This window comes from Pristiophorus japonicus, chromosome 4 (genome assembly GCF_044704955.1).
Source record: "Pristiophorus japonicus isolate sPriJap1 chromosome 4, sPriJap1.hap1, whole genome shotgun sequence".
In the NCBI taxonomy this organism is placed as follows: Eukaryota; Metazoa; Chordata; class Chondrichthyes; family Pristiophoridae; genus Pristiophorus; species Pristiophorus japonicus.
This window is the reverse complement of record NC_091980.1, coordinates 164,982,995-165,004,754: the sequence shown is the minus strand read 5'-3', so window position 1 is coordinate 165,004,754 and position 21,760 is coordinate 164,982,995. Positions and strand designations below refer to the sequence as shown.

Sequence of the window (21,760 nt, the reverse complement as noted above, 5' to 3'; positions counted from 1 at the left end):
CATCAATGAATCCCTGTGGGACATCAACAGCAGCAGAATTGTATTTCACCACATTCTCTAAACTCATAACCCGACATATCCCTCACTTTACTACTACCAACAAGCCAGGTGACCAAATCTGGTTCAATCAGGCATGTAGAAGAGCATGTTAGGAACAGCACCAGGTGTACCTGGAAATAAGGGGGCCAGGTTTCGGCCTGAGTTGCTCCTGTTTTTTTGGAGCAACTGGTTTAGAATGGAGTATCTTAGAAATTGCAATTCTCGACATTTAGTTTGCTCCAGTTCTAGTCAGTTAGAACAGTTTCAGTTTGGAACAGATTTTTTTTTCCAAAAGGGGGCGTGTCCGGCCACTTACGCCCGTTTTGAAAGTTTAGGCAGTGAAAACGTACTCCAAACTAACTTAGAATGGAATAAGCGTAGATTTTTGTACGCTCAGAAAAACCTTGTCTACACTTAGAAAATCAGGCGTAGGTTACAAAACAGGCGTAGGGAATGGGGGGGGGGGGTTTAAAGGGAAGTTTACAAACATTAAACACTTCAATTTTACAAAAAGAATCATCAATAATAAATGATAAATACATCAATAAATCAACCAATAAATCAATCCAAAAAAAAATTAATAAAAAATAAATTAAAAAAAAACATTTTCTACTTACTGACTGCAGCACCGGGAGTCCTCCAACAGCGTGCTGGGACGCCCCACCCCCCCCCACCCCCCCGTGTGTCTCTATCTCTCTGTCTGTCTGTGTGTATCTCTCTCACTCTCTGTCGGTCAGTGTCTGTGTTTCTGACAGCGAGGGGTGGAGGGGGGGTGAGAGGGAGGGGGGTGAGAGGGAGGGAGGGGACGGGGGTGAGAAGGGAGGGAGGGAGGGGAGTGGGGTGAGAAGGGAGGGGGGTGAGAAGAGAGGGGGGGTGAGAAGAGAGGGGGGGGTGAGAAGAGAGGGGGGGGTGAGAAGGGAGGGGGGGGTGAGAAGGGAGGGAGGGTGAGAAGGGAGGGAGGGTGAGAAGGGAGGGAGGGTGAGAAGGGAGGGAGGGTGAGAAGGGAGGGAGGGTGAGAAGGGAGGGAGGGTGAGAAGGGAGGGAGGGTGAGAAGGGAGGGAGGGTGAGAAGGGAGGGAGGGTGAGAAGGGAGGGAGGGTGAGAAGGGAGGGAGGGTGAGAAGGGAGGGAGGGTGAGAAGGGAGGGAGGGTGAGAAGGGAGGGAGGGTGAGAAGGGAGGGAGGGTGAGAAGGGAGGGAGGGTGAGAAGGGAGGGAGGGTGAGAAGGGAGGGAGGGTGAGAAGGGAGAGAGGGTGAGAAGGGAGAGAGGGTGAGAAGGGGGGGTGGAGAGAAGGGAGGGAGAGGAGGGGGGTGGAGAGAAGAGAGGGAGGGAAGGGAGGTGGAGGGAAGGGAGGGGAGGGGGAGAGAAGGGGGGAAGAGAGAGAGAGAGAGAGAGAGAGAGAGAGAGAGAGAGAGAGAGAGAGAGAGAGAGAGAGAGGAGAGGGAGGCTGAACGGGCCAAGCCCGGCCGAGCCCAATACTTCGGGCTTAGACTTACTGGATTGACAGGTAGGTGGCATCGGGTCCGGGGTCCGGCGGGGTGCGGGTCGGGGCGGAGGGGATCGGTCGGAGGTCAGTCGGGGGGGGGGAGGGGAACGGAGGTCGGTCGGGGGGAAGGTCGGGAGCGAAGGTCGGGGGGGGGGGGGGCGGGAGCGGGAGTCAAGTCGGGTCGGGAGGAAGCAGGAGCTGGGCATGGGAGGAGCCTTATCGACGCAGCCCCAGTGAGGCCATTCGGCCAGGGCTAGGGGTTGCGTGCTTCGGGCCCCTCCCACACAGTTTTGGGCGCCTGGAGCTACTGCACATGCGCGCCCACTATAGTGCGCATCTGCAGAGGTCCCGGCACTGTTTTCAGCGCAGGGACCTGGCTCCGCCCCCTCCGGCTCGTGCTGCGCTGTGCCGAGCCGGAGAATAGGCAAGTTTTTTTTAGGCGCACTTTGTGGCGCGAAAAACGGGCGTCCAGGTTGGGGCTGCGCCGTTCTAGGCGCGGCCCGAAACTTGGGCCCAAGATGCTAGTCTGATGAAGATACAACATAGGACTACATGCATGCTAAACAGCTGAAGCAGCATTCTATAGACAGAGCTGAGCGATCCCACAACGTACGGATCATATCAAAGCCATGTCACATCCAGTCGTGAATGGAGGTGGACAATAAAACAATTAATGGGAGGAGGCGCCCCATAAACATTCCTATTCTCAATGATGGCAGAGCCCAGCACGAGTGCAAAAGACAAGGCTGAAACATTTGCAACCATAAGTGCCGAGTGGATGATCCATCTCAGCTTCCTCCGGAGGTCCCCATCATTGCTCCCCCTACTTTTTTGGAGTCTTCTTCTTTCGTATGGTAGTAGCAAAGCAAATCAAATGTCAATAGCTAAGTCAGATATCCAGGCCAAAGCTTCTGGTGTAACAGTGGGGATACATGAGCTTCTGGTCGTCTGTCACTTTAATTCTCCACTCCATTCCCACTCTGACCTCCGTCTCCTACACACTACCAACGAAGCTCAACGCAAGCTCAAGGAACAGCATCTTTTGTTTAGGCACTTTACAGCCTTCTGGAATCTTTTCCTTTTTTCTCCTTGTCTCTAATGGCAGTTGGTCATTATCCCACCATTCACACCCTATCTTGACTAATGTTTTTCTAACTCCTGGCATTACCATTTGAATTTGGGCCTTCATCCCTTTTGTCTCTCTAATCTCTCCTGTCTTCCAACCTATCACAGACCTTCCCTTTTGTTCTTTCTTCCCCTCCCCCTTTCAGTGCTTGTTAAGAACGTGCTCTTTCTGAATACACTCCAGTTCTGACGAAGGGTCATCGACCTGAAACGTTAACTCTGCTTTCTCGCCACAGATGCTGCCTGACCTGCTGAGATTTCCAGCATTTTCTGTTTTTATTCCAGATTCCAGCATCCACAGTATTTTGCTTTTGTGTAAGTGTGGATATCTTGGAGGCTGCCTGCAAATTTCCTCTGAGGGCATTGCTCAATGATGTGCTCCAGGGTCTGATTAGGAGCCCCACACTCACATGATGGGGATGCTTTAATCTTCCATCTATGGACAAGGTGGCAGCATCTAACATTACCAATTCTAATGCAGTTGATGGTTGTCCACTGTTTACGAGGCAGGTTTGATCCTTTGGGTTGTACTGTGGGGTCCTCTTATAAGGACTCCGTTCCTTATGTCACAGTTCTTCCATGCATTTCGCCATCGGTCCTCAAGGCTGAGGGAAGATCACTGAAGGCTGCCTAGATTTGAGATGGGTTGGTGGTAAGTTGTTCAAGTCGGCCTGGATCGGCATGTCTTTGCTGGGGTAGCGGTTGTATTCTCTGGAAACTGCATATTCACGGCATAGGTGTGGTGGCGCGATGTTTTCAGCCAAGGTGTTGGTGTAGATAGAAGCGTACCGGTGATAATTCTCATAGTAGAATTCAGCTGGCAATCAACAGATTTGACATATGGACTTGATAGCCATGCCAGAGAGCAGTACTCCATACTCCATTGTAGATTACACCAGAGCGAATGCTGCCTACGGAGCGTTTGAGCGTCTGCTCCCCATGTGGATCCGGCGAGTTTCTGGATCAAGTTGACCCTACTCTTTAGTTTCTTCCCAAGGTTCTGGAGATGTTGTCTATATGACAGGATGCAATAAATAGGAGGGAATTTTGGCATGGTTTACCTCTGCGCTGCAAAGGGAGACTGTCAAAGCTGAGTTTGTTTGATGGGTGTTGAGGTGGAATATCGATGTGATGGTCTGTTGCAGGTTTAGCTGAATTTGCCATCGGCGGCAGTCGGCCTGCATCCTCTGTAAATCACTGGTTAGGGTCTCCTCGGTGATAATAACTTTTATTTATATAGCACCTTTAACATAGTAAAATGTTCCCAGGCGCTTCACAACAGTGTTACAAGACAAAACAGATCAATTTGACACCGAGCCACAAAAGAAGACATTAAGGCAGATGACCAAAAGCTTGTTTAAAGAGGTAGGTTTTAAGGAGCGTCTTAAAGAAGGAAAGAGCGGTAGAGAGGTGGAGAGGTTTACAGAGGGAGTTCCAGAGCTTAGGGCCCAGGCAGCTGAAGGGAAGTCCACCGATAGTTGCGCAGTTATAATGAGGGATGTTCAAGAGGCCAGAATTTGAGGAGCGCAGACATCTTGTGGGGTTGTGAGGCTGAAAAAGATTACAGAGATAGGGAGGGGCAAGACCATGGAGTGATTTGTAACAAGAATGAGAATTTTGAAATTGAGGTGTTGTTTAACTGGGAGCCAATGTAGGTCATCTTGACTTGATGCGAGTTAGTACACGGGCTGCTGAGTTTTGGATGACCTCAAGTTTACATAGTGTGGAATTGTGGGAGGCCGGCCAGGAGTGAGTTGGAGAAGTCAAGTCTAGAGGTAACAAAGGTATGAATGAGGATTTCAGCAGCAGAAGAGCTGAGGCAGGGACCGAGGTGGGCAATGTTACGGAGGTGGAAAAAGGTGGTTTTAGTTATGCTACGGAAATGTGGCTGGAAGCGCCTTTCAGGGTCAAATGACACCTAGGCTGCGAACAGTCTTGTTCACCCTCAGATTGATGCTAGGGAGAGGGATGGAGTCAACGGTTAGGGAACGCAGTATGTGGCAGGGACCAAAGATAATGGTATCGGTCTTCCCAATATTTAATTGGAGAAAATTTCTGTTCATCCAGTACTGGATATCGGACAAGTAATCTGACAATTTTGATACCAAGCAGGGGTCGAGAGAAGTGGTAGAGAGCTAGACCTGGGTGTCATCAGTGCACATGTGGAAACGGACTCCGTGTTTTCGGATGATATTGCCAAGGGGCAGCATATCGATGAGAAATAAGAGAGGACCAAGGATAGATCCTTGGGGGACACCAGATTCATGCTTTGCATGGCCAAGGAAATTTCACCTATGGACATGACTTGTGGGATTCTGTTTCTGGCAGATCACTGGTGTAAACGTTGAATAATATGGATGCCAGGACAGAATCCTGAGGGAGTCCATTATTCAATGTCCAATATCTGCTCTTCTGGGTGCCAGAGTACACATGGAAGCGTCGGTTGCTAAGCATGGAGTTGAGAAGATAGATCGTTGTTCTGCAGGGTAAAATGGTGGAGAGCGTGAAATGCAGTCCATGCTGTGTCATACGCTGCTGACAGGTCCACAAGTGCTACGGTGGTCTTGAGCTGGAAGCCTGCTTCGATGTGCATTGTTAAAGCTACCACTTGGTCGCAACAGTTACAGCCGCTACGGAAGCCCGCTTGCTTCTTAGGAATTGTTGGCTCGATGATGGGGGCTAATCGAGCTAGTCTGTGGAACAGTAGCCTCTTCAGCACTGTATCACAAGTGCAAAGCAAGGAGATCGGGCAGTAGGTAGAGGCTTCACAAGCATTCTTATCCTGCTTCAGGAGGGCAATTATTTTAGTCTTCCTCCAAATAGGGGGAATTTGACCAGTTGCCAGTATCTCAGAGGAGGAGGTCAACCATCTTTTCACTTTGGGTCCCACTGCTTTTAAGAATTTTGGGTGAAACACCATCTGGACCAGCACCTTTTCCAGATTTGGTTGTCGACAGGGCTGCGTTTAGTTCGTCCAAGGTGAATGGATCAGACATAGTTGACGATCTTGATGCCGCCATCAAGCTTGCCGAAAGCTGTTGCTTCACCTAGCGTCGAAATTCTTTGTCCACCGGAGCCTTTGATGTTTGTATCAAGTGGGCTGCAATGGCATTCGCTCTGATGGTTGTCCTGTGGTAATAAGCTGGGATTCCCTGTCAAGTTGATGGAGCAGGGCCCATGCATTCCTGCTGGTGAGTGAAGTTAGTCTTCTCCACAAGGCTCCTCCACCTTTCACGTCTCGCTGAGTTCAAGGACTCGTTAGGTTATGGCTGTGGCTGGGTTCTTGTTCAGCAAATACACCGTCTAACAGGGAATATATGTCTTTCTAAACCCCGAGGTATACTGCTGTTTGCAGCAGCTTTAATAATTCCTATAAATCTGTTGAAGACATTGGTGGTTGGCGGAATCCAGCTGATTGGTGTCAACTAACATTTGGAAGGTTTCCCAGTCTTTTTTGAAATTCCATCATGATTCCGGTATTAATGTAATGAGAGGAATTTCAATGCCAACGTTGATGATTGAGGGTCTGTGTTGACTGTTGGGAAAATCGTCAAGAACGATTCTGGAGGCGATGATTGGGTTTTCTTTGCTGTCTTTGGAGAGGAAACATAGGTGTGGATTATATTCTCTCTGCCATCTTGACGAATGAAATGTATCTCGATCTTTGGAGGCAAATGGGAGGAATTTATTCTCTAGTGAAGCTCACTGTATAATTGCTTCTCCATTATAGTTGGCATCTGCATAGCCGCCCACATTGTATGGTGGCTATTAAAGTCTCCAAGATGGATGGATGGATTGATGTTGACTAGGAGGGAACGATGGGTCTGGCCACTGTACAAGTGGTGGTTTGTCGACAAAAAGAAGACTTGCATTTATATAGTGCCTTTCATGACCACCAGACGTCTCAAAGCGATTTACCGCCAATGAAGTACATTTGGAATGTAGTCACTGTTGTAATGTGGGAAACGCGGCAGCTAACTTTTGCACAGCAAACTCCCACAAACAGCAATATGATAATGACTAGATAATCTGTTTTTGTTATGTTGATTGAGGGATAAATATTGGCCAGGACACCGGGGATAGCTCCCCTGCTCTTCTTCAAAATAGTGCCATGGGATCTTTTACATCCACCTGAGGGGGCAGACGGGACCTTGGTTTAATGTTTCATCTGAAAGACAGCACCTCCGACAGTTCAGCACTGCACTGGAGTGTCAGCCGATTTATGTGCTCAAGTTCTTGGAGTGGGACTTAAACCCACAACCATCTGACTCAGAGGCGAGTGTGCTACCCACTGAGCCACAGCTAACACAGGAGATTGTTAGCTCTCCTAAGCATACTGCTGTAGTGAAAACTCTGGCAATACTGGTATGCTTGGTGCAGACTTTGCTACCTTGTATGGCATAGCATGCCAGGCCATATTTGGGATGGTTATTGCATCTATTATTGATCTAAAATGATTAGATCAAAAACTGTGATACATCCCCTTGTGTCGAACTGGCGGATGTGTTCGATGTGTGTTTCTTCAAGAAGCAGGACATCGACGCCGTGTTTCTTGAGTAACCTTTCGAAGTATTTGCATTTTGAACGAGAGATGCCTTTGATGTTAAGTTGGCATATTCGGATAGTTGGGCCTACATGCAGTTGTCTTTGGTCCTGGAGAGGATCGTTTCATTTGCTTTGTTTGCTACGGTCACCGGGAGGTCGATTTAACAACAAGTTCGGTGTCCTTAGAGACGACATTAGTTGTGATCCAAGATTATGTAACAGGGCACGCTGTCCTTTTAACAGACTGCACAACCCATTCAAAATTTCGTGCATGCACAAAATTACCGATTTGAAAAGCTGGTCCTGGGCTGCGTGAGACCTCCAGACAACTGTGCAGGCGCGCAGCTTTGGTCCACACCATCATAGATGCCAGTCTTCAACCAATTTGACTCACGCCACATGATATAAAGAAATGGTTGAGCACACTGGGTACAGCAAAGTCTATGGGCTCCGACAATATCCCGGCTATAGTACTGAGACCGCTGTGTTCCAGAACTAGCTGTGCCTCTAACAAAACTGTTCTACTTCAGCTACAACACTGCCATCTACCCGACAAAGTGGAAGGTTTCCCAGGTACGTCCTGTCCACAAGAAAGCAGGATAAATCCAATGCGGCTCCATCAGCTTACTCTCAAACATCAGCAAAATGATGGAAGGTGTCATTGACAGTATTATTAAGTGGCATTTACTCACCAATAACCTGCTCACCGATGCTCAGTTTGGGTTCTGCCAGGACCACTCGGCTCCAGATCTCATTACAGCTTGGTCCAAAACATGGACAAAGGAGTTGAATTACAGAGGTGAGGGGAAAGAGATTGCCCTTGATGTAAATGCAGCATGTGATCGAGTATGGTACCAAAGAGCCCTAGTAAAATTGAAGTCAATGGGAATCAAGGGGGAAACTCTCCACTGGCTGGAGTCATTCCAAGCACAAAGGAAGATGGTTGTGGTGGTTGAAAACCAATCAGCTCAGCCCCAGACCATCGCTGCAGGAGTTCCTCAGGGCAGTGTTCAAAGCCCAACCATCTTCAGCTGCTTCATCAATGACCTTCCTTCCATCATAGGGTCAGATGTGCGGCTGTTTGCTGATGATTACAGTCCATTCGCAATTCCTCACATAATGAAGCAGTCCATGTCCGTGCAGCAAGATCTGGACAACATCCAGGCTTGGACTGATTACTGGCAAGTAACATTCACGTCACACAAGTGCCAGGCAATAACTATCTCCAACAAGCAAGAGTCTAACCACCGCCCCATGACATTCAACCTCATTACCATTGCCGAATTCCCCATCAACATCTTGGGGGTCACCATTAACCAGAAACGTAACTGGACCAGCCACATAAATAACTGTGGCAACAAGAGCAGGTCAGAGGCTGGGTATTCTGCGACGAGTGTCTCACCTCCTGACTTCCCAAAGCCTTTCCACCATCTACAAGGCAAAGGTCAGGAGTGTGATATAATACTCTTCACTTGCCTGGATGAATGCAGCTCCAACAATACTGAAGAAGCTCAACACCATTCAGGACAAAGCAGTCCGCTTGATTGACACCCCATCCACCAGCTTAAACATTAATTCCCTTCACCACCAGCTCACTGTAGCTGCCGTGTTTACTACTGTAAGGCTGTCTTGCTCTTTTCACTTTGTTGCTTTAAACGTCGAATTACACACACACTCAGTTGTAGTAAATGCAGGATCAGGTCTTTTATTCAGACATTCATCCTATACAAACCAAATGAAAGTTACTGAGCCACAAAACTTCACAAGCCAACTCTCTGCTTGCAAAGGCAGCTCTCCGATTTCTGTGGCTGCTTGTGACATATCTTCCGAGATTCCAGTGTCTGGTGTCCAGTGGCTAAACTCTCATCTTTATACCAAAAAAAGCCTTTGAACCCTTATTTCTTTGCATTGTACATTTAGACTATTAACATGCAGACGATGTAGAATCAAAAATGGCATTGTCCTGAAATCACAGCTAACTGCTTTCAGAAACGTTTAACATACAGACGATGTCATCAATCATTATTCGGATAGTAACAAGGTATACTCAAATACAGACAATGTCATGAATTACTATACACAACTCAGATGATCAGCAAAGGAGTTTCTTTGATTTCATGCATAGATTATTATTCGCATAGTAACAAGTTACACTCAAATACTCAACATTTCAATGGCTAAAAGGCACCATATCGTCGAGCAGCCTCTTTCGATCCAAACATCCTGTTTTTAATCCAATCTTCCTGTTTTTAATCCAAACTTCCATCTTCCAACTTTTAACCCTTTTGATTTCTCCAGACTGCACCGAAGCAGAGTTCAGAAATGCAGGCTTGCGCTCCCACATCTACTATCTACAAGATGCACTGCAGCAACTCGCCAAGGCTTCTTTGACAGCACCTCCCAAACCCGCGACCTCTACCACCTAGAAGGATAAGGGTAGCAGGCGCATAAGACCACCACAACCTCCACATTCCCCACCAAGTCACACACCATCCTGACTTGGAAATATAGTGCCGTTCCTTCATCGTCGCTGGGTCAAAATCCTGGCACTCCCTCCCTAACAGCATTGTGGGAGTACCTTCACCACACGGACTGCAGCGGTTCAAGACGGCGGCTCAGCACCACCTTCTCAAGAGCAGCTAAGGATGGCCAATAAATGCTGGCCTTGCTAGCGACACCCACATCCCATGAATGAACAAAAAAAATAATTAGACCCTTTGGTAGAACTGGAAACTGTAAGATCAGGGCTAAATTAATGGGGGGGGGGGGGGGTATAAAGATCAATATCGCATCACAGGGCTGAATGGCCATTAAACAGGCTTTCTGAAAAGCTGAAGAACGGCGAAAAGTGGTGGGTTGATAAAAGCCTAAATAGATTGATAAAAAGTAACTACTATTGTACAGTACCCAGTATCACAAGAACTGGCCCAACAAGTGTCAGATGTGCCTATTTTTGGTTTAGCTGCGTGAGGCTCAGCATATGCTGCCGCTGCTTTTTCGCTCGAGAACTGACCCTCTGCTCAGAACAAAATTTGGCTGCACTCTCTCGATTGGAATCTTAATTCTGGAAATAACCACAGTCACAGAGGGGAAAACACTACACTTGCCAATGAAAACGGTCAGGAATAGCAAACAACAGACTTGGGGATTGATGGGAAATGAATAAGCAATAGAGAGTATAGTAAGTCTGCCAAGTAATTTTTTATTTTAAAATAAACTAGGACATTGATAAGATCGTATCCTTTTTCTTTTAATGTAGAACTTGAACAAACAGAAATCAATCCAATTGAAGATGGACCTGGAGTTGTGTGAAGTCACATGTTCTCGGCTAGAACCTTTATTCTACATTTGAATTCACACCAAATCAGATTTAAAACAAATCAAATTACAAAAGAAAGAAAAGTGCCACAAAAAGTATGTTGTGAATACGTCATGAAATATATAGACTCGAATGAATAGCAAGTGTGATAAAGTAGTGTCTGATCTGCTTGCCCGTTTCTCCACATTAAAGAAACCACCATAGATCAATTACATACCTATGCTACTCTTTACCTGTACTTTCAATGGTAAACTAGAAGAAAAACTGGAACCAAAGCTCGGATGCAATGCTCAGCCTCAATCAAAATTGAACGTGAACTGTCTAAACCAGCATTTTGTTTTTATGACATATACACACACCTAGAAATGGGAGACTGGACTGAAATGTTGCAAGTGTAGGCATTCAGAGCTGGCTGTGCTCTCAGTTCTGGATGATGATTACATTTTGTACAATAAACCAGAAGATCGTTAGAAAATGGTGTTGCAAACAGACTGTTTTTACATGGCTACCATCACAATATACAATACATATCTCAGTTACTGCTGTGCATTCTCAGTACTAAAAAAAATATTTACAATTCAGTAGGATGAAAAGAATACCAACCCTACAGAGTTCCTCACGGAATGATCTACCACTGATTTCAGTTGAGCACCTCTTTCCAGCTGTTAGTCCCAAATGTCAGCTTTTCATGAAGCTGTGGCAAAGCAATTAAAAGAGGTACTTCTCCCTACATTCGATTTGGAAAAACGATGGTATCTTAAATAAATAGGGTTGGGGGGGGCGGGTCAGGGGAAAGAGTATATAACTAATGGCATCTCCTCCTATGGTAAATCAACTTTTCAAAAATGCAAACCACTAACATTCGATGAAACCAGCCATTAAATTATCCACAGGATTCGTAATTATATTCAGCAAAATCTTTACAATAAATCGATCATGTACTCTACCTCACTAATGGAAAAAGCAACTTTTTTCACCCAGTTCACATAAGCGTCACATGCTATACCCATGAACTGTGTAGGAATCTGGAATTTGGCAAGCTCCCGTCAGGAACTTTGTAAAACCGAGGTACGAAATGGGATTCAAACCACAGACTATGCTTCATCTTTTGTTTTAAAAAACGCACGTTATGCAGCTGTGTCCTAAACTCGCATGGAATGATTCATTATAGATTGATTCAAGAGTACTGAATATTCTTTTTCTCAGTGTGGAGAGATTAGTACATACCATTTGTGGCACTCTCCATTTGAACTGTCTTGCTGAAGGCCAGCTTCCACCTCCACTATCCCTGAGAGAAAAAAACAAAACACCAGACATTTATCAGGCAGAGTGGCAGCACAGTACCAGCCAACTTACCATTCCCAAAACTCATTTAATCCCGCACAGTGCGGCTGCTTCATACAACTGATCATTTGACAAAAAGAACAAATTGTTATTGCTTCATAAATAAAGGCTCCCTTTGTTTTCAATCCCATTGCTGCTAAATCACCAATGAGGTAGACTGAACAACATGGTAAAGTAAAAATTAAGTTATAACAGAGCAAACAATTGGATGCTAACCATGTTCCTGAAACAATGTAACTAGTTTTAAATTCATCAAATCAAAATTTCCTCCCCACGCCAAAAATCCAACACAGCACTGCTTATTGCCGTTTTCCTCAAAACAGAATTTACTGAAAGCATTTTGATTTTGAAAACGTTCTGAAAGTCTGGAATTACAGCTTAAAGAGATTGTCAAGCTTGGAACCATTCATTAAAATAAAAACATATGAGCATGCCTGGAGCTCCCCCAATCACTGCGGTGAGACAGGATTATTATAAAACTTGATAGCGATCACACCTTTGCAAATGTTTATATACACAGAATAAAACATTGAAGGCATTCCTATTGTGACACATACACAAGAACACAAGAAATAGGAACAGGAGTAGGCCATATGGCCCCTTGAGCCTGCTCCGCCATTCAATAAGATCATGGCTGATCTGATCATGGACTCAGCTCCATATCCCCGCCCACTCCCCATAACCCTTTATCGTTTAAGAAACTGTCTATTTCTGTCTTAAATTTATTCAATGTCCCAGCTTCCACAGCTCTCCGAAGCAGCGAATTCCACAGATTTACAACCCTCAGAAGAAATTTCTCCTCATTTCTGTTTTAAATGGACGGCCCCTTATTCTAACATCATGCCCTCTAGTTCTAGTCTCCCCCATCAGTGGAAACATCCTCTCTGCATCCACCTTGTCAAGCACCCTCATAATCTTATACGTTTCGATAAGATCACCTCTCATTCTTCTGAATTGCAATGAGTAGAGGCACAACCTACTCAACCTTTCCTCATATGTCACCCACTCATCCCCAGAATCAACCTAGTGAACCTTCTCTCAACTGCCTCCAAAGCAAGTATATCCTTTTGTAAATATGGTCTCACCAATACCTTATATAGCTGTGGACCAATATACCATTGGCCTTCCTGATCACTTGCTGTACCTGCATATTATCCTTTTGCGTTTCATGCACAAGTACTCCCAGGTCCCGCTGTACTGCGGCACTTTGCAATCTTTCTCCATTTAAATAATAACTTGCTCTTTGATTTTTTTTTCTGCCAAAGTGCATGACCTCACACTTTCCAACATTATACTCAATCTGCCAAATTTTTGCCCACTCACTTAGCCTGTCTATGTCCTTTTGTAGATTTTTTGTGTCCTCTTCACATATTGTTTCTCCTCCCATCTTTATATCGTCAGCAAACTTGGCTATGTTACACTCAGTCCCTTCTTCCAAGTCGTTAATATAGATTGTAAATAGTTAGGGGTGCCAGCACTGATCCCTGCCACACCTCACTAGTTACTGGGGGCCAACCAGAGAATGAACCATTTATCCCGACTCTCTGTTCCTGTTAGTTAGCCAATCCTCTATCCATGCTAATATATTACCCCCAACCCCGTGAACTTTTATCTTGCGCAGTAACCTTTTATGTGGCACCTTGTCAAATGCCTTGTGGAAGTCCAAATACACATCCACTGGTTCCTCTTTATCCACCCTGTTCATTACATCCTCAAAGAATTCCAGCAAATTTTTCAAACATGATTTCCCCTTCATAAATCCATGCTGACTCTGCCTGACTGAACTTTGCTTTTCCAAATGACCTGCTACTGCTTCTTTAATAATGGACTCCAACATTTAGTACCCTGTACTATCCATTTTAGGTCCAAAGTGGATGACCTCACATTTACTTACATTGAAATCCATTTGCCACAGTTTTGCCCATTCACTTAACCTATCAATATCCCATTGTAATTTTATGCTTTCATCTACACTATCTACAATACCGACTATCTTTGTGAGATTGGCAAATTTGGATATCTGACTTTCTATGCCATCATCCAAGTCATTAATAAATACTGTGAATAGTTGAGGCCCCAACACAGATCCGTGTGTGATACTACTAGTCACATCCTGCCAATTAGAGTACCTACCCATTATCCCTACTCTCTGTCTCCTGCCGCTCAGTCAATTTCCTAACCAGGTCAATAATTTGCCCTCAACTCTGTGGGCTTCTACCTTAGATAACAATCTCTTATGTGGGACTTTATCAAATGCCTTCTGGAAGTCCATATAAGTAAAATCCATTGACATTCCCCTGTCCACTACTTTAGTCATGTTAGGCTAACTGGTCAAGAGTTTCCAGCTTTTTGTCTGCCTCCTTTTTTAAATAAGGGCGTTACATTTGCAGTTTTCCAATCTGCTGGGACCTCCCCAGAATCCAGGGAATTTTGGTAAATTACAACCAATGCATCCACTATCCCTGCCGCTACTTCTCTTAAGACCCTAGGATGCAAGCCATCAGGTCCAGGGGATTTATCTGCTTTAGTCCCATTATCTTACTGAGTACCACCTCCTTAGTGATTGTGATTGTGTTAAGTTCCTCCCTCCCATAGCCCCTTGGCTATCTACTGTTGAATATTGTTAGTGTCCTCTACCGTAAAGACTGATACAAAATATTTGTTCAGAGTTTTTGCCATCTCCATGTCCCTCATTACTAATTCCCCAGTCTCGTCCTCCAAGGGACCAACATTTACTTTAGCCACTCTTTTCCTTTTTATTTACCTATCGAAACTCTTGCTATCTTTTGTGCTAGTTTACTTTCATGGTTTATCTTCCCTCTACTTGAAATGCTAACATTTTTTAGCGTCAGATACTGATGGACATGCTGTCAATTTCAAGTGTTGGCCATTTTATTCTTTTTATCACCAGAAGGGCTGCAACGTGGGGTTTCCTAGCAGCCAGGAAAACAGTAGCAATAGCTGAAAACAAAGAGCTGGTGAAATCTTGTTCTCTTACCCAGGCCATGGTGCAAAGGAACAGAATTTATATTTACTGTGCATGGTAATGAACTTATAGAAACTTACAGCGCAGGAAAGCCATTTGGCCCACCGTGCATGTGCCAGCTCTGTGAAACAACTATCCAATTAGTCCCACATCCCTGCTCTTTCCCAATGGCTCTGCAAATTTTTCCTCTAAGTATTTATTCAATTCCCTTCTGAAATTAATATTGAATTTGCTTCCACTACCCTTTCAGGCAGTGCATTCCTGATCATAACTCACTGCTTTAAATTTACCTCCTCATCTTCATGTCACCAGTAGTAGTATTAGTTATCAGTGCAATTTCACTTAATGAGTTACTATTAGTTACTGGTGGAATTAAAGATGTCCCTATCTCTGGCTTCTCCTCTGCAAATCACTCCTCCACCTTTGTTTTTCCTCTTCCCCTGCTCCTGATTCTTGGACAACAGCAGCTGGTGTGAAACCACGAGCAAAGATACTCAACTACAGGCGACCCCTCAACCTTCATAAGGTTTGTAAGTCATGTGGTCAAAATAACAGGTGATCAAACCTCCAGGAATGCCGCAAAGCAGAGTTGGCAACTCTATGCAGTGCAGAATTGAGGGAGTACTGCATTGTCGGAGGTGTTGTCTTTTGGATGTGACATTAAACTGAGACCTGATCTGCCCTCTTAAATAGAATTAAAAGATCCCGTAGCACTATTTGAAGAATAGCAGGGGAGTTCTCCCCGGTGTAGTGGCCAATATTTAATCATAAACAGATTACTGGGCATTTATCTCATTACTATTTGTGGGATCTTGTTTTGCACAAATCGGTCGCTGTGTTTTCTATATTGCAACAGTGATTTCTACTATATGCTTCCACCAGAATTCTGTGGCGAGTGACTCACCTCTTGACAACTGAAGCCATTCCACCTCCTACAAGGCACAAGTCAGGAATGTAATGGAATACTCTCCACTTGCCTAGAGGAGGAAAGCTTCAACAACAGTCAAGAACCTCAACACCATCCAAGACAAGCAGCCTGCTTGTTCATCTACAATCTTAAATATTCACTTCCTCGACCATGCCTACAGTGTGCACCATCTACACGATGCACTGCAGCAACTCGCCACAGCTTCTTCGACAGCACCTCCCAAACCCGCAACCTCTACCACCTACAAGGACAAGAGCAACAGGCCCATGGGAACACCATCTCCTCCAAGTCACACACCATTCTAACTTGGAGATATATCGCCATTCCTTCATTGTCGCTGGGTCAAAATCCTGGAACTCCCTACCTAACAGCACTGTGGAAGTACCTTCACAACGATGACACAAAGCGGCTTCTTCTTCCTCCGTATGGTAGTAGCAAAGCAAATCAAATGTCAATATCCAAATCAGATATCCAGGTCAAAGCTTCCTGTATTTTGTAGGCTGGCTTGTGAATTTCCTCTGAGGGCATTGCTCAATAATGTGCTCCAGGGTCTAATTAAGAGCTCCACAGTCGCATAATGGGGATGCTTTAATCTTCCATCTATAGAGAAGGTGGCAGCATCTACCGTGACCAGTTCTGAGGCAGTTGATTGCTGTCCACTGTTTCAGAAGAATGTTTGATCCTTCAGGTTGTAGTGTGGGATCCTCTATAAGGAAACATAGAAAATAGGTGCAGGAGCAGGCCATTTGGCCCTTCGAGTCTGCACTGCCATTCAATATGATCATGGCTGATCATTCAACCTCAGTACCCCACCCTAGCCTTCTCTCCATACCCCCTGATCCCTTTAGCCGTAAGGGCCACACCTAACTCCCTTTTGAATATGTCCAACGAACTGGACTCAACAACTTTCTGTGGCAGAGAATTCTACAGGATCACAACTCTATGGGTGAAAATGATTCTCCTCATGTCGATCCTATATGGCTTACCCCTTATCCTTAGACTTTGTCCCCGGTTCTGGACCTCCCCAACATTGGGAACATTCTTCCTGCATCTAACCTGTCCAGTCCCGTCAGAATTTTATACTTTTCTATGAGATCCCCTCTCATTCTTCTAAATTCCAGTGAGTATAAGCCTAGCCGATCCAGTCTTTCCTCATATGTCAGTCCTGCCATCCCAGGAATCAGTCTGGTGAACCTTCACTGCACTCCCTCAATAGCAAGCACATCCTTCCTCAGATTAGGAGACCAAAACTGCACACAATACTCAAGGTGTGGTCTCACAAAGGCCCTGTACAACTGCAGCAAGACCTCCCTGCTCCTATACTCAAATCCCCTCGCTATGAAGGCCAGCATGCCATTTGCTTTCTTTACTGCCTGCTGTACCTGCATGTCTACCTTCAATGACTGATGTAGCATGACACCCAGGTCTCATTGCACCTCCCCTTTTGCTAACATGCCTTCCTATTTTTGCCACCAAAGTGGATAACCCCACATTTATCCACATTATACTGCATCTGCTTTGCATTTGCCCACTCACCTGACCTGTCAAGTCCCCTGCAGCTTCTTAGCATCCTCCTCACAGCTCGCACTGCCACCCAGCTTAGTGTCATCTGCAAACTTGGAGATATTACATTCAATTCCTTTGTCTAAATCATTAAAGTATATTGTAAATAGCTGAGGTCCCAGCACTGAACCCTGCGGCACCCCACTAGTAAAGGACCCGTTTATTCCCACTCTTTGCTTCCTGTCTGCCAACCAGTTCTCTATCCACGTCAATATATTACCCCCAATACCATGTGCCTTAATTTTGCACACTAATCTCTTGTGTGGGACCTTGTCAAAAGCCTTTTGAAAGGCCACATACATCACATCTACTAGTTCTCCCTTATCCACTCTACTAGTTACATCCTCAAAAAATTCCAGAAGATTTGTCAAGCGTGATTTCCCTTTCATAAATCCATGCTGACTTGGACCGATCCTGTCATTGCTTTCCAAATGCACTGCTATTACATCTTTAATAATTGACTGCGGCATTTTCCCCACCACCGATGTCAGGCTAACCGGTCTAGAATTCCCTGTTTTCCCTCCTCTTTTTTAAAAAAGTGGGATTACATTAGCTACCCTCCAATCCGTAAAATCTGATCCAGAGTCCATGGAATGTTGGAAAATGACCACGAATGCATCTACTATTTCTAGGGCCACTTCCTTAAGTACTCTGGGATGCAGACTATCTGCATCCCCCATTTCACACAGCTGCAATAATGATGCAATATACCTTACCAGAACCATGAAAATATTGGGAAAGGGGACAATATGGCATTTCCAGTGCTACAGCATAGGGGCAGGCCATTTGACCTACTGTGCCTGTGCAAGTCCCACTCCAGAGACTTGAGCACAAAAATCCAGGCTGACACTCCAGTGTAGTGCTAAGGGAGTGCTGCACTGTCGGAGGTGTCGTCTTTCGGATGAGCCATTAAACGGAAAGCTCCTTCTGCTTTCTCAAGTGGACGTAAAAGATCCCAAGGCACTTTTTCAAAGACGAGCAGGGGAGTTATTGCCAGAATCCTGGCCAATATTTATCCCTCAATCAACAGAAAAAAAACAGATTATCTGGTCATTATCATATTGCTGTTTGTGGGAGCTTGCTGTACACAAATTGGCTGCCGCGTTTCCTACATTACAACAGTGACTACACTTCAAAAGTACTTAATTGGCTGTAAAGCGCTTTGGGACTTCCGGTGGTCATGAAAGGTGCTATATAAATGCAAGTCTTTATTTTTTCTTTTAAAAGAGTGAGCTAATTAATCTCACTTACCTGCTCTTTCCCCATAGCCCTGCAAGTTTTCCTATTTCTAGTATTTATCCAATTCCCTTTTTGAAAATTATTAATAAATCGGTTACATTAAATCTGTGCCCTCGGTTACTGATCATTCTGGTACTAGAAACAGTTTCTCCTTCAATCAAACCCCTTCACGATTTTGAACACCTCTATCAAATCTCCCCTTAACCTTGAAATCCATCCGAAAGTGTGGTTCCAGAATTGGCCACAATACTCCAGTATTCTGTGCCTCTAGACCCCCAGGTCTCTTTTTTTTCTGCACTCCCTTTAAAATTCTAACATTTAGTTTGTATTGTCTCTCCTCATTCTTCCGACCAAAATGAATCACTTTACACTTCTCTCAGTTAGATTTCATCTGCCATGTTTTTCTCCCATTTCATTAGTCTGTCTATGTCCTCCTGAAATCTGTTACTTTTCTACTCACTGTTTACAATATTTCTGAATTTTGTGTCATCTGCAAATTTTGAAATTATGCTCTGTATACCCAAGTTCATATATATCAAAAACAGCAGTGGTCCCAACACAGATACCTGCGAACACCACTGCACACTTCCCTCCAGTCTGAAAAACAATTGTTCACCACTATTCTCTGCTTTCTCTCCCTTAACCAATTGCATATCTACACAGCCCCTGCCTCTTTAATCCCAAGTGGTTCAATTTTGCCAATAAGTCTATTGTGACCTTCTGAAAGTCCATATACACAATATCAACTGCACCACCCTCCGTATTCATTTAGTACCTCAACAGCCTTTCCGCTACTTTATCAAAGAACTCAATCAAGTACTGCCTTTCATTTATTAACCCATATTAAATTGCCAATTAATTTGGTCCAGATTATTTCTAAAAATTTCCACATCACTGACTATAGGCTGACAAGCCTGTCTTTGCCGGGTTTAGCCCTCTCCCCTTTTTTGAACAGGGGCGTAACAATTTATAAGCCTCCAGTCCTATGGCGCCACTCCCATATCTAAGGAGGATTGGAAGATTGTGGCCAGCACCTCCGCAATTTCCACCCATACTTCCGAGCAACCAAGGATGCATTCCATCTGGACCGAGTGACTTTTCTACTTTGAGCATTGCCAACCACTTAAGTACCTCCTCTTTATCTATTTTTATCCTATCCAATTTCTCTATTATATCCTCCTTTACTGCAACATTGATAGCATCCTCTTCTTTAGTAAAGTCAGATACAAAGTATTCATTTAGTACTTCAGCCATGCCCTCAGCCTCCACAAGATGATCTTTTTGGTCCCAAATCAGCTCCACCCTTCCTTTGACTATCCTTTTACTGATTGTATCTTTTATAAAACATACTTTTGGGTTCCCTTTTAGGTTATCCATTAATCTATTTTCATATACTCACTATGCCCCTCTTATTTTGTTTTGCAGTTCCTATCTGTGATTTTTATATTCAGCTTGTTTCCTTATTGTATTATGAACTGGACATTTAACCTAGCCTCCTTTTTCAGTTTCATTTTAATCTCTACAGCTTTAGTCATCGAGGGAGCTCTAGATTTGGATGCCCTTCCTTTCAATAGTGCAGGATAGCGATAGGGGTAATGATACCCAGAGTGTGACAGGAAGGGACAGAGCATACAAACATAAGAATGCACCAGAAAGTAGAGTCAGAGTAGGGAAAAATGGTAAAAAGACAAATTTAAAAGCTCTTTATCTGAATGCACACAGCATTCGCAACAAGACACATGAGTTGATGGCACAAATAGAAATAAATGGGTATGATCTGATAGCTATTACAAAGACGCGGTTGCAAGGTGACCAAGGCTGGGAATTGAATATTCTGGGTTATTTGAGATTTCGGAAGGATAGGCATAAAGGTAAAGGAGATGGGGTAGCTCTGTTAATAAAGGATGAGATCAGTGCAGGAGTGAGTAAAAAGGGAGGGTGAGAGAAAGTGGGTAATTATAGACCGGTTAGCCTGACATCAGTAGTGGGGAAAATGTTGGAATCAAGTATTAAGGATGAAAAAGCAGCGCATTTGGAAAGCAGTGACAGGATCGGTCCAAGTCAGCATGGATTTATGAAGAGGAAATCATGCTTGACAAATCTTCTGGAATTTTTTGAGGATGTAACTAGTAGAGAACCAGTGGATATGATGTATTTGGACTTTCAAAAGGCTTTTGACAATGTCCCACACAAGAGATTGTGTGCAAAATCAAAGCACATGGTACTGGGGGTAATATACTGACGTGGATAGAGAACTGGTTGGCAGACAGGAAGCAGAGAGTCGGGATAAACGGGTCCTTTTCAAAGTGGCAGGCAGTGACTAGTGGAGTGCCGCAGGGCTCAGTGCTGGGACCCCAGCTCTTTACAATATACATCAATGATTTGGATGAAGGAATTGAGTGTAATATCTCAAAGTTTGCAGATAACACTAAACTGGGTGGCGATGTGAGCTATGAGGGGGACGCTAAGAGGCTGCAGGGTGACTTGGACAGGTTAGGTGAATGGGAAAATGCATGGCAGATGCAGTATAATGTGGATAAATATGAGGTTATCCACTTTGGGGGCAAAAATGCGAAGACAGATTATCTGAATGGCGGCACATTAGGAAAAGGAGAGGTGCAATGAGACCTGGGTGTCATGGTTCATCAGTCATTGAAAGTTGGCATACAGGTACAGCAGGCGGTGAAGAAGGCAAATGGTATGTTGGCCTTCATAGCTAGGGGATTTGAGTGTAGGAGCAGGGAGGTCTTACTGCAGTTGTATAGGGCCTTGGTGAGGCCTCACCTGGAATATTGTGTTCAGTTTTGGTCTCCTAATCTGAGGAAGGATGTTCTTGCTATTGAGGGAGTGCAGCGAAGGTTCACCAGACTGATTCCCGGAATGGCTGGACTGACATATGAGGAGAGACTGGATCAACTGGGCCTTTAGTAGTGGGGAAAGGCGAGAGATGGGAGCAGCGTCGGAGCGGCCTATAAAAGGCCCAGTGGGAGCTCGAGAGTCAGCGGCAGTTGGCAAGAGGTGGGAGCAGCGTCGGAGCGGCCTATAAAAGGCCCAGCGGGAGCTCGAGATTCAGCGGCAGTTGGCGAGAGGTGGGAGCAGCGTCGGAGCGGCCTATAAAAGGCCCAGCGGGAGCTCGAGAGTCAGCGGCAGTTGGAGAGAGGCGGGAGCAGCGTCAGAGCGGCCTATAA

The 21,760-nt window shown here is 44.9% G+C and overlaps 1 protein-coding gene across 5 annotated transcripts in view; it reads right to left on the bottom strand.

Annotated features, from left to right (window-relative positions):
• Positions 1-21,760, bottom strand: part of rmdn3 (regulator of microtubule dynamics 3) — a 430,747-nt gene that overhangs the window by 292,593 nt on the left and 116,394 nt on the right. For all 5 annotated transcript variants that reach the window (XM_070878790.1, XM_070878791.1, XM_070878788.1 and 2 more), the window contains exon 6: positions 11,740-11,800. In XM_070878790.1, the coding sequence (XP_070734891.1) occupies positions 11,740-11,800 (61 nt within the window). The remainder of the gene's footprint in view (positions 1-11,739; positions 11,801-21,760) is intronic.